This window comes from Meles meles, chromosome 2 (assembly GCF_922984935.1).
Source record: "Meles meles chromosome 2, mMelMel3.1 paternal haplotype, whole genome shotgun sequence".
NCBI lineage: Eukaryota > Metazoa > Chordata > Mammalia > Carnivora > Mustelidae > Meles > Meles meles.
In genome coordinates, this window is record NC_060067.1 from 7,167,444 (window position 1) to 7,180,710 (window position 13,267).

Below are 13,267 nucleotides of genomic sequence, written 5' to 3' on the forward strand. Positions count from 1 at the left end.
AGTGTTAAACCCAAATACAGATAGCAGTGGTCTCAGGGTTATAACATAGGATCCCTTGTCAGGAATAGAACATTCTCCTACATGTTCAAGACTAAAAATGTAATTTAATTTTAAATGAACCAAGAGTTACTAAACATTTATGTGTAACATCACTGTGCTTGGTTTTTGGGTATTGTAGAAATGAATTATGATAAGGTACAGTCCTTAGAGGAATAAATACATATAAATGAGAAAACTGGAGGGTTAAAAAAATTATTTTTAACTAGCAGAGTTCTAGAACATGGGAAGCAAGTTGATCTTGAGGGAAATGGGAAATCTTCATGGAAAAACAACTTGGAAAGAGATATCTGTTAAAAACTGCTAGGATCGGAATTAATATGCCTTTTGATTACAGTGGGTGAAATCCTTTGCAGCAAATTGTCGTTTTTGAAAGAAACATAACTCTTTATATCAAAATTGGTCCTTGTAAGTTATGATATTCCAGTTAGATAAATGAAAGAGTTTGGGACACTGGCTGGACTGAGGTCCTCAGAGATGATCAGACATAAAGATAAGGCTGAAACCACTAGTTTTCTGACTTTGAGGAGGACATTTTCTTCATAACCTGCTGGGTGTTTTCAGCATTCTTTGAAGGTGTATTTTATCTCTTCCTTGGACCATAAATACTTGGGCAGTAGATGGCCGAAGAGTATGGGAGTACTGAAAATGCCACTGTATTAGGGAAAAGGTAATAGCAGATACAGATCTTACTCTGTGCTAAAATAGCTAATTCTGTGTGTCTAATTCAGCAGTTAGCAGAAATTTTTGGAAGTCATCTTAGGATGTCCTGTTACTCCCTGCCTGCCCCTGCCCCAAGGTTCATTTAAAGAAAATTGGTGGGGTCAGTCCTTAAGTAATTACCTGTCTTTCCCATAAGGAAGAACAGTAGGAAGGTAAAGGACTCCTTGATTCTGAGGTGTTTACATGTGTCTGTCTTGTTTGTTTAATTTTAACTTAAAGGTAGGATTATTTCAGTTGCCAGAGTAAGCTAAATTGTGTATTTTGAACTACCCATTGTTTTAAGATTTATTTATTGGGGGGTTTAAAGCTACTGGCTAAGCACTTAAATTTGAAGGGCAGCTAGATAATTAGAAAGTATGTGTCATAATTTTGTGTAAAATAAAGATGGCTGTTTATTTTGCACATGCATTTACATGGAGTGGCTCATCTTGCATTTTTGTGATTTTTGTAGCAGTACCTTTAATGCTGTCTCAATGTGGATGTAAATTTATTGGAAAAATGTGGTTGTAAAAAGTAGCTTATTTTGGGTTATATATCCTTGAATGGGAAAACAGACCTACTCTACAGTCCTAGATTGGTACAGAATATCTTTATAAAAATTTATTCTTCACATACATAGGACACTATGTTAAAAATATTCTGAACTTAAAATTACCGTTATGTGTGCTGGTGACTTGCTGGTAGTTACTTTAGTTGTTTTGTCTCCTATGGAATGAGTTTCTTTATAATGTGTTTTTTCCCTTGTATTTTAGCCAAGAGTTGAAGCTAAACCGGAAGTTCAGTCTCAGCCACCTCGTGTGCGTGAACAACGACCTAGAGAACGACCTGGTTTCCCTCCTAGAGGACCGAGACCAGGTGAGTCAGCCGCCTCTGAGGCCTTTCACATTTAGTACTTGGAAATTTGGAAAAGACTGAGCTTAAAATGCAATAATGTGTTTTATATACAGTTTCTTTCAGTATAAAATTTCTTAAAGGGTTACGTAACTTGTGGAAGTACAGTCTGGGGCAGAACAGCTGACTTGTAGGGGAGGATTAGTTGACATGCAATGGAGACCTGTATTTTTGAAGGTGTAAAAATTTTGAGACAGATTTTATTTGGTTATTGTCACTGGTTTTAAGAATTCAAAACCGAGCTGCCAATAACCTACTCTCTTACTTAGCACTCTTATCTCTTCACAGATAAACAGTAAGCACACCCTGATTCTTCTTATTTTGATTGTCTTAGGTATTAAGTAAGTTGCCATGATTTTTGACTTGTTTCCATTGTTAGCTAATACGTGTAGCACCTCTATTTGAATTCTATACGTATGTTTAGATTGCCTTTGGGAGGAGGTGGGCAATAGTACCTATTAATAGCATATGTAATAAGTAAAATAAAGTGATGTGTGACTAAACCAGAAGTCATGGGAACTGGGGTTTGTTCTAGCTTTGCTACTGCTTGAGTTCATGGTCTTAGGTGAGACCCTTAAAATACGAGCTTCTCTTACGCCATTTAGTTATTACACAAACTTTTCTTGTGTGATGCCTTTCTTATATGCCTCACTGTGTTCTTTGTGTTACTGGATCAGATTAAATTTTTTATATAAATTTGAGCACATTAATATGTGTTTCGGGTATCGAAATGAGATATTATTACTATTAAATTTACCAATTTGGCTATGATTTCATACAACCAAAAATTAATTTGTAAACTTCAAAATACTGAACAAATATTTAGAACAGATACATCTCACTATCTGAAATTTGTTTGGTTCCTGGGTGATGGCAAGAGTTTGGTTAAGGAGGAACATTTGTACTAATGTTGGACTTTCACATAATCAGACCCGTAGATCTAGAAGAGGTCCTTAAGCGATCTAGTCAATACCCTCACTCCACACTTAGTGTCATGTTATTTTCTAACTAACCTACTAATAATAGGCACTTCCACCTCTGTTCAAGGAGCTCACTATCTCATTAAACTAAAACAGGAGTATCTACTGTACATTCATTGCTTTGAGCTTTGTTGCTGTGTGACATTACAAACTTGAATATCCGTCCTGTTCCTGTTCTCAGGCAGAGGAGATACTGAACAGAGCGAATCTGACAACCGAAGAATAATCCGCTATCCAGACAGTCATCAGCTTTTTGTTGGTAACTTGCCACATGATATTGATGAAAATGAACTGAAAGAGTTCTTCATGAGTGAGTCGTTTATTTTGGTTTATTGGAAAATTAAGCAGGGGGGAATAGAGCTTTTTTTATAGTGTAATTAGAACTTTTTAAAAGCACCTTTATCTCTCTAAACTGTATGTCCCCAGGTACCGATCACTTCAGTTGGTCAAAAGGGAGCAGAAGGTTGTATTGGATGTTCCCCATGACTGGCCTAGTGTTGACTGGCCTAGTTGTAGAGGTTAGAAGAAAGAGCCGATGCAGACTTAAAATTGGGGATGAGATTCTTTGGGCAAATACAAGTGATAAATAGGAAATATCAGTGTTTTTGTGAAACCATGCAGCTCACTTTCCTTTTGAGAGGACTAATTGAGATGGGTAACAAAACAAGCGGCCGGGCTAGTTGTTGGAGTCTTTATGTGAATGACTTGTATGAGTGAACAGTGTACCTCAGTTGTCCCTGGATGAAGCAGCTTGTAACTTTTATTTTGAAATGTTTCAAGTAGATTAAGGTTATTTCTCCTCAACAATTGAAGCTATACAAAGTATTCTTTTAAAATATTTAACCCTTGCTGTATTAATACATATTTTCACAGGTTTCGGAAACGTTGTGGAACTTCGCATCAATACGAAGGGTGTTGGGGGAAAGCTTCCAAACTTTGGTTTTGTGGTTTTTGATGACTCTGAACCAGTTCAGAGAATCTTAATTGCAAAAGTAAGTAACTGAAAGGGTATACATAGCTCAAGACTTTATCATACCTATTATTTGTAATACTTAGTGTATTTTAAAGCCATAGAAGATCTTTTCTTAATGATGAAGCTAAAGATAGTTTACTAGAAATGGTATTTATGCAAAGAATAAAGATTTATTAGTAGTTTTAAAGCTTGAGGTATGGATTATTTTCTGCTTATTACTATTATTATTATTATTATTTATTATTATTATTATTACCACCCAATTACTTATGACAGTGCAATTTGAGGGGTGGATTGATTGATTGATTGATTTGACAGAGATCACAAGTAGGCAGAGAGGCAGGCAGGGTGGGGGGCGAGGGGAGAAGGTTCCCCGCTGAGCAGAGAGCCCGATGCGGGGCTTGATCCCTGGACCCTGGGATCATGACCTGAGCGGAAGGCAGAGGCTTTAACTCACTGAGCCACCCAGGGCCCCAAGGTGTGGATTATTTAAGTTGCACTATTTGCTCTGGTGAAAAGGGTCGGAATAGATTGCATATTAAAAATTTCCTGGAGTTTTTTGTCAGGATTTTCTTACTTAAGGGAATACGTTGACAATTGCTCTCTAACTTGTCCATGTAAATCTTTTTTCTCCTTTTAAAGCCAATTATGTTTCGAGGGGAAGTACGTTTAAATGTGGAAGAGAAGAAAACGAGAGCTGCGAGAGAGCGAGAAACCAGAGGTGGAGGTGATGACCGCAGGGATATTAGGCGCAACGACCGAGGTCCTGGTGGTCCACGGGGCATAGTGGGCGGTGGAATGATGCGTGACCGGGACGGAAGAGGACCTCCTCCGAGAGGTGGCATGGCACAGAAACTTGGCTCTGGAAGAGGAACCGGGCAAATGGAAGGCCGCTTCACAGGACAGCGTCGCTGAAGCTCCACTGTTGGCCAAGTCTTGGCAGTGGTACATTATTCATCGTGTTTGCATTCTTGTTAATTTTTTTTTTGGCTTTGGAATGTGACACAGCCTTTTTGATCATTTCTTTGATGTGAAAAGCATCTTTTGGTTATCAGTTAAATTGAGGTGGACATGATTTCCCCAATTTCACAACAGGAGTCACATTGTTAATTTATAAATCTAGACTTGGAGAATTAAGGACTGAGAAATGACCATATCTTAAACTGTCTGCAACAAAATGAACCTAAAAGGACATGCCCAACTGAATTCAGGTCCTTTGAGTCAAAAAAAAAAAATCCTCTGCTGCACATTTTGTTTAAGTGTTACTGTTTCTGCCTGTTAATGTTGGAAACACAAATAGTGCAATTTGTGCAATTGGAGAATCTTGCCTTTTTTCTTGGCTCCCCCCCAAAATACAACCCAACAGAAACTTGTTATGCACTCATCAGAATGCACTAATGGGTACTCTGAACTCATTAACATTGACATCTGCAACAGGAGGCAACAGGGGAAAAAAATCTTTCTTCTTTTTTTCCAGTAGAGAATAGTTTGTGAAATGATGAGGGCATTTTATCTGCTTGCTGTGACCAGCGTGTGTACACACAAACCTTAAGACTACAAGTATATTCCAGAAGGGAATCATTTAGTTATGAACTAAGTAACAAAAATCAGAACTTCAAATGCTATGGTCTTAAGTATTAGACCAGATTTAGTAGCTCCATATCTAAGATTTTTCTACCTGCCCCTCTTCAGTACAGGGATGGCTGGCTGCTCAACACACTCCTCCCTTTTTCCTTCCTTTCAGCTGTGTACAGTGAAAATTGTCTTTACTGTATTTTTGTTCTCTGGTAATGTAATAAGCATGATGGTGCCTTCTATTAATACATCATTCCAGTCTTGCTGGTAATTTTGTACAGTATAGTGTATGAATTGCTGTGCTGCAAAGCCAAACAGCTGCAAAATGTTGAAAAATCATTGAAGTGTGTAAAAATTGCAGTATCTTTAAAATCAGTAAAATTGACTAGCATATTATTTACTTTGTTCTTCAGTTAACAACTTTGTGTTCTCTGTGGGAGGGAGTCTTGTGTGTTTGGGAGGGACAGGGAAGGAGGAAGTCAGTTATTTGAGTAAGTCTCTTGTTGGCTTTTCTCTTAGCATGAATGTGAACGTTGAAGCGTATCACTCGAGAGGTGCTTGGAAAAGTCATCATCGTGATGTACGATTTTTATGACCTTTTAAAAGCAGTCAGATTCCATAAATGGCAAGTAAACCTGAAGTGAGGATACTGCAATTTTCAGAGAAAAGAACAGCAGCTCCTAAGTGTTTGCATTTTCTATTTGGGGGGGCAGGGAACCCTCATTCATTTTGCACAATTCTTGAACTGATGTCAGCACCCGAGTGGCTCTGAATTTAAAAAGTCTGGGACGACATCTTTTATTTTTACATAAATCTCTAAACAATTCTGTGAGCAAAGTTTGTAGCTGCTGGATTATTGTCTGTCTTTATAGCAAGTTCCAGTAAACCGCAAGTATGGCAAAGGATATCCAATTTTATGCCTGGAGCATTTGGTACATAACAGTTTCTGATGTTTCAGGCTAGGAGTGAGGTAAATTAAGTGTGACCACTTAAAGCTGCTTGTTAGCATGGAAGACTTCTCCATTCTTATTAAAAACAACAATAAAAAAATGCACTTGACATAGTAGCAAACTGGATCTGAATTATGAAACTGTTTGCTATTTTAGTAAACTGGCAAATGATGCACATATTTTCTTTTTTATGTACTGGGCAATATAAGTGAAATGAAATCTGTTCTTTTTCCCCCTTGAATGAGGTCTTCCATGTTCGGGGAAAAGTCTTGCACTATTGCATATATTTTGGGGACACAGATTTCTCATAGTTTCCATTTTGGGGGGGCTTAAAGATTTTTTTTCCTGTTTGAACACTTTTACACTTTCTGATGTATAGTACTTGAAGTTCTTAACAGAAAATTACTTTCGAGTTTTGAAGCCTTTATTCAAACTACTTTTAAATAAGTGGTTTATTGTCAGTGTTTTGTTTTATAGCATATTTTTCCTCTACTCTTTTCTTATCTTCCCATTTTAAATATATATATAAATTTCCAATCTAGGATATTGCCCTGCCACCCATAAGAACTGCGTCTGGCACCAGAAGTAATGACAAATGTTAAGTGTAGTAGAAAATTTGAGTAAAGAACCATTCAGCTTCAGTCTTTACACGCCATGAAGAAAACATTAAAACATCACATGGAGAAGTTTACATGGTGATTGTTCACCTGCAGTACTGTGGACTTTTAACATTTTGTCCCCTTTTCAGTGAACCAGAGTAAAAATAATTCATTGACCATTACTGTTATTTGCTGATTTTCTTTTTTTTTTTTGGATGGTAATATTCTATCCTTATGACACTATTGCAACCAAACTGGCTTTACCATCTTGGCTTTAGTAGGGTTAGAAGACAGTGGATTACCATCTTTATTGCTGTAATGTGTTAAGCATTATATGCTAGTAGAATCTAGTTTAATTGTTTCAGGTGGAAAAGTATTCTTTGAGTTTCCATTTTGAATGTGTTTGGACTAAACAAACAATAAACTACTGACGCCTGCGGCATTTATGTCCCTGATTTAATCTGTAGGTTGTGCTCCAGGGTATGGTCTCCCAGTCACATTTCCTACAACCTAAGCGAAGATACGGAATTGTCTAAAGCCAACTGCTGCTTGTTTGTGGACTTTGATGTCTAAAAAAGTAAAAACATACAAGGACAACTTGAACGTGGTTAGAGATGTTTCCCAATTCACTTAGCTAACTGGGATACGAGTTAAAGAGTCGCATAAGGGAATAAGTTCAAGGAAGGCGAGAATGATCAAAATCATACTGCTTACACTAAATGTTTATTTAAAGAAACACCAACACTTGAGTTTTCCAAAGGATCGCTACCTCCTATCGCAGAAAGAAAGGAAGAGAGGGATGGGAAGATTGAGTTATCTGAAGTTATAGGCATGATCCAATTCAGAAGTTGGAACGAATTTGTCAAGCTCTAAAAGAATGTTAAAGGAAAAATAGTCACATTTGCAAGTATGTATTTCAAATGAAAAATGAGGTCCTAATGCGTATATAATTTTAGAACATGAGGCTTTTGTTAAAAGGGATGGTTATAAATGATTTCTTCCTGATGATGTATTCATAACACTGTTTATGAAGATTCCTTCCTTGAATCAGTCTTCACAAGTTTGTACTGGAGCGAAGCCAGAATAGTCATTATTTCCGTACTCTCAAGGAAGTAAGACTTAAGATTCTTGTAAATGTACAGTAAATTCACTTTCAATTTTCATTATAATGTAGTAACTTTGATCTAACTTTTGACGGGGGGAAAACATTTTCTTAGAAGGGATAAAATATATATGCTACACTATGTTGAAAATCAAATTTGAAGCAGCAAATTATTATTTGGTCCAGGAAACTTATGTGAAACAAGATATTTTGGAAATTTCAGCCACACAAGATGCTCCATTTCAGTTATGATTTGATGAAGTCTGTGACAAGTGAAGGAAAATTTAGTGGATAGCTATTGGTATTTTTCCTTTAAATTAGGACAATTTGCTCATCCTAATTTGTATGTATATATATATATTTTAAAGATTGTATTTATTTGACAGAGACGTAGCAAGAGAGGGAACACAAGCAGGGGGAGTGGGAGAGGAGGAAGCAGGCTTCCTGCGAAGCAGAGAGCCCAATGTGGGGCTCAATCCCAGGACCCTAGGATCATGACCTGAGCCAAAGGCAGATGCTTAAGGACTGAGCCACCCAGGTGCTCCCATAATTTATATTTTTAACTACATAATTTAACTCCCATAATTTATATTTTTAACTACAGAAGAATAAATACCCCTTCCCCCCGCCCCCCCCCCCCCTTTTTATTTGTGTCTTAGAAAGTAAGACTTTCTAATTTAGTAGTAGACTATTTTGGTCTATTTGATGCCAGAGTTCTAAATTATTTAAAATTACTGAGTAACTGAACAATATTACATCATGAGAGAAATTTCCCTTTATGATAGATTTCAGTAGGTTCATATAGGGAGTAATTATTCAAAATAATTTACATCTGAAGTTGGGGGTTTTTGGACAAACATTAAAATCTTGGAATCTGTTTGTTTATATATGCACATTTTATGTTTAACATGTACCAGATTAGGAAAGTTTTTATTACCAGATACTGGGCAAAATGCTATAAATGCAGATTCAGAATTAAACTCAGGCAGATTACTGTGCCTCTATTGCCAAATTAATTGCCATCTTTGTCCTTGATCTCTGAGATTTTTTTTTCCCCAGGAGTTTGATAAAGCTGGCTGCCTACTCACATGCTTTCTTTCATTTTCGGGACTTGGTATTCTTTGAACTCCTCTTGTTTTCTGTTCTGGATCGTAACCACTTCACAACTGCGGACACGCCAGCTGCCCCCACCACCAGTCCCTTTTGCTTCAGTCTCTTTCCTGGTAAACTTGATCTGCAAGGTGTCATTTAGTCCAGGCACAATTCAGCTTCCACACAGCAACACGGTCAAGAGGAGGGCTTTCGAGACAGCCTGGGCAGCTCCACTGTTCAGTGGTGGGTCTTGTTTGCTGCTTCGCTTTACTCATTTGTCGGGTGTGGGTGCTTGTGAGGATTCTCCGGGACTTAATCTATAAAGCACCTAAAACAGTGTAGCGGGTCCTCTGCAAGTGTTACCTATTAACGATCTTTTTTTAAAAAAGACTGTCAGCGTGTGCACAGACAGTGGGAGCAGGGGCAGAGAGAGAAGCAGGCTCCCCGCTGAGCAAGGACCTCTATGTGGGACATCATGACCTGAGCCGAAGGCAGCGGCTGAACCCACTGAGCCACCCAGGCGCCCCACCTGTTAACGATTTTTGGCTCCACTGGATTTTTGCTGTTGTCCTATCCTGTGTTCCAAATACGTTTTTTTTGTTTTGCTTTTGTTTGTTTTTGAAGATTATTTATTTGGGGTGGGGGGAGAGCAGTAGTGGAGAGAGGGACAGAGGGAAAGATGGAGGGAGCAGATTCCCTGCTGAGCTCAAAACCTGGTCCTACCCGTGATCCCACGATCTGAGATCACCACCTGAGCAGAAATGAAGAATTAGACGCTTAACCAACTGAGCCACTTGAGGGTCCCCCAAACACCTTTTTAAAAATCTTTTCTGCCATGGACCTCCTTGAAGTTCCAGGGAATTCAAAGTTCAGAAGCCCAAAACAATGTATTTTCTCTAAGTGGTTTGTGCATACTTGGCTCTCCAATGAATGTCCCATTTTTCTGACTTCTTTAACCTAGGAATTACTGAAGTCTCACCTGTTCTCAGAATTTTCTCTGCCTCCCTCCTATCCACTTTTCAGGCTGTAAGAAGTATGTGGGTGCATGTTTCAGAAGGTGGCTAGCGAGCCAACCACGAAGGACCTTGTTGGCCTTAGAGAGGTTGCCCCTAATCCCAAGAGCAATGGGAAATTGAACATTTTAATAAGTGGGGGCAGGTAATTCTATTTTGAAATGTCTCTAGCTACATAGTAAACCAATGGAAGGAGTTCTGCGATGAATTGAGCAGATCAGGTAAAAGGATATTTATTGCCAGTATCTCAGGGGCTGCGATTCTAGAGTTGGGGGTACTGGGGTGTACTGAAATGTGCCAGAGTGTGGGTTTAGGAATCTAAAGAATTTCAAAGCTTTGGGGAGAGTGGCCAGGGCTTGGTGAGGGGAAGCATAGTATCAGAAGAATTCTAATTTTCTCACATAACTGGAGAAGTAAAACGACGTGTGGAACACGAGGGCAAACAGGCTTTCTGGGTGAGGAGGCAGGAGGGCTGGTGAAACCCTCTTGGATTTTGATGTGAAACTGGACCTGAAAAGGTCAGGCTGTCTAGGACTGTATGAAATTTTGGCTTGTGCCTTTTTTATTCCAGTATACAAAATGGTCAATTTTGTGTATATTTACTGCAATTGAAAACATGCTGTGCACGTTGTAGAAAATACAGATAATCCAAGAGAATGAACTCCCATAGTCTAATCTGTAGATGGTCTCATGGGTGTATGTGTTTTCCTATATACTGTTACACTTTTTTTTTTTTAAGATTTTATTTATTAGAGAGAGAGAGTACAAGAGGGGAGCGTGCCAGAGGGAGAAACAGACTTCCCGCTGAGCAGGGAGCCCGATGTGGGACTCAGTCCCAGGATTCCAGGATCATGACCTGAGCGAAGGCAATTGCTTAACCCACTGAACCACCCAGGCATCCCTACACTTTGGTTCTAATGACAAACCATTTAATGCTTGTAAATTGAACCACCTCTGAAGTTGCATGAGTAAGTCATTGGTCTCCTTGAGCTTACGATGTAGAAGTGTAGTTGTGAACGCTGTGCACAGCGGTAAGATAATACATAGCCTCTGTATGGCAACTTTAGGGTGGTGGTCCCCCATCACCCATTCCGGCACTTCAGCCAGAGGTACCAGCTCATGTAAAGCCTGGAAAAGCAGGGAAGGTAAGGGGAAGACGCTGGGATTGGTGAAAGGGGGTCAAGAGGCGGCAGAACGGTAAGAGGTGGGGTAGGGGACGTGAGGGGGTTAAATCACCTCAACCAGGGTAAGGAATTGATTTCCGTTTTTTTCTGATTGCTACAGGAAGCTGTTAAAAAAATTAAGCAAAACATGGTTGGAGGACAAGAATGGAAGAAGGAAAACTAAAGCTGTTTTAATTCAAGACTTACATCTGAGGGAAGAAAATAGATTTAGCTTATTTTTTGGCGCTTGGATTTAGGAGGTGTTGTTTTTTCTTTTTTTTTTTTTAAGATTTTATTTATTTATTTGACAGAGAGAGAGAGACAGATCACAGGTAGGCAGGGAGGCAGACAGAGAGAGGAGGAAGCAGGCTCTCCGAGGAGCAGAGATTTCAAATTAACGCAAGCTGAGTCATCCCTCATTTGACAGCCAAGGAGGCTGAAGCGCAGAAAGGGTATCGCACTCATACTAGTACGACGTGATTTGAAACACTGCATTAGCCAAAAGTGTCGGTCTGCTTTAAAGGGCGATTTATTTAATTTTAGAAAATGAGTTTGGAACACCAGTAATTTAAACTTTGAATGCGGTGCATTTTTATCCTGGGGTTGTTTTAGCAAATTGTAAAATCACAGCCTCCAGCATTAGTTGGATCCTAAAATTAAGGCTCCCTTAATCAGGAACTGCGTTGAGGAAGCACAGGATTAAGTAATGAGGCAGAGGAGAGCTCTGGAACAGAAGTCAAATCGCAGGGGCGCCCGTCGGGCTTCGTCGGTAGAGCATGTGACTCTTGAAATCTGGGTCTTGAGTTCCAGCATCAGGTTAGGGGTAGAGTTTACTTTAAAAAAAGAAAAAAAAAAGTCCTTGAGAAATCAAATAGCAGTCAAATACTCGAGGTCTCTGAGCTGATAAGGAGTAATTTCTGAGAGCCCATCATTTTACATGTCTTTTAAAATCTGAGAATCTATTATAAGTTTTTTTCTTTTTACAGAGGTGAACTAAAGCTTGTAATGGGAAAAAATTCTTGCATATTGGTGATGAGGATAGTGACTTAGAAGATAGACGTGAGAGACCTTTCAATTCCTGACTTCCCAGAAATGACTTAGAGTGATACTCCAAAGCAGGCACTTAAGGGACACGTGTGACGGAAGCGAGAAGGATTCACACAGCAGTCTGTGAATATTTATTAGAATCTCAGTATGTGCCAGAAATCCTCCTAGGTGCTGATGAGTAATACAGCAGGTACAGCCTACCCTCTGGAAACTTGTATCTTTCGAGGGAGGGTGGCAACAAACATGGAAATAAGGAATTTCAGTCCTGATAAGTTCTGGGCACAAAACAATCCGAATGATAATCCTATGAGGACGAGCCCTGTTTCTTTTTTTTTTTTTTTTTTTTTTTAAGATTTTATTTATTTATTTGACAGACAGAGATCACAAGTAGGCAGAGAGGCAGGCACAGAGAGAGGGGGAAGCAGGCTTCCTGCCAAGCAGAGAGCCGGATGCGGGACTCGATCCCAGGACCCTGAGATCATGACCTGAGCTGAAGGCAGTGGCTTAACCCACTGAGCCACCCAGGCGCCCCGAGCCCTGTTTCTTTTACAGAAGAGCTCATTCCGGCCTAGGGGTTAACACTTTGCCAAGGCCACAGCTAACAGTGCAGAGCTAGTGGAGGATGGAATAGGGACAGGAAATGGGCTGCTCTGTAATCATCGCCCCGGGTGGTGATGAAAGGCCTCTCTCAAGAGGTGCATTTGATCCAAAACAAAGAGAAGGCAGCCATGATACCAGTAGGAGCCATTCCAAGTAGAAGAATAAATGCACAGGCTCTGTGTTCGGAAGCTTTGTGTGTCCGAGGGCCGGTGGGTTCATAACAGCAGATATCAAGAGATAAGAGCTAAGTTGTGGGTGGCCTTGTAGCTTGGATTTTAGCCTTGTACCGGGATTGTAGGGATCTGAACTGGGAGGTGATGTGATCTGACTTAGTGTGGAGCCTGTCAGGAAGGGATATCAGGTGATTGATGGTGGCTTAGGTTAGGATTGCCACGGCGAAGATGGTGATAAGTGGCCAGCTAATGAGATATATTTTGGAGATAGAACTAGAAGACTTAATTATGTGTTAGATTCTGAATGTGAGGGGAAGATAATGTTCCAG

At 39.5% G+C, this 13,267-nt stretch overlaps 1 protein-coding gene across 5 annotated transcripts in view; it reads left to right on the forward strand.

Moving 5' to 3' along the window:
* The window catches only part of G3BP2 (G3BP stress granule assembly factor 2), an 84,609-nt gene extending 77,419 nt beyond the window's left edge, over nucleotides 1–7,190 (forward strand). For all 5 annotated transcript variants that reach the window (XM_045998216.1, XM_045998218.1, XM_045998215.1 and 2 more), the window contains 4 exons: nucleotides 1,533–1,635; nucleotides 2,833–2,961; nucleotides 3,525–3,643; nucleotides 4,267–7,190. In XM_045998216.1, coding sequence (XP_045854172.1) covers nucleotides 1,533–1,635; nucleotides 2,833–2,961; nucleotides 3,525–3,643; nucleotides 4,267–4,539 — 624 coding nt within the window. In that variant the 3' untranslated portion in view covers nucleotides 4,540–7,190. The remainder of the gene's footprint in view (nucleotides 1–1,532; nucleotides 1,636–2,832; nucleotides 2,962–3,524; nucleotides 3,644–4,266) is intronic.
* The last annotated feature ends 6,077 nt before the right edge of the window (nucleotides 7,191–13,267 follow it).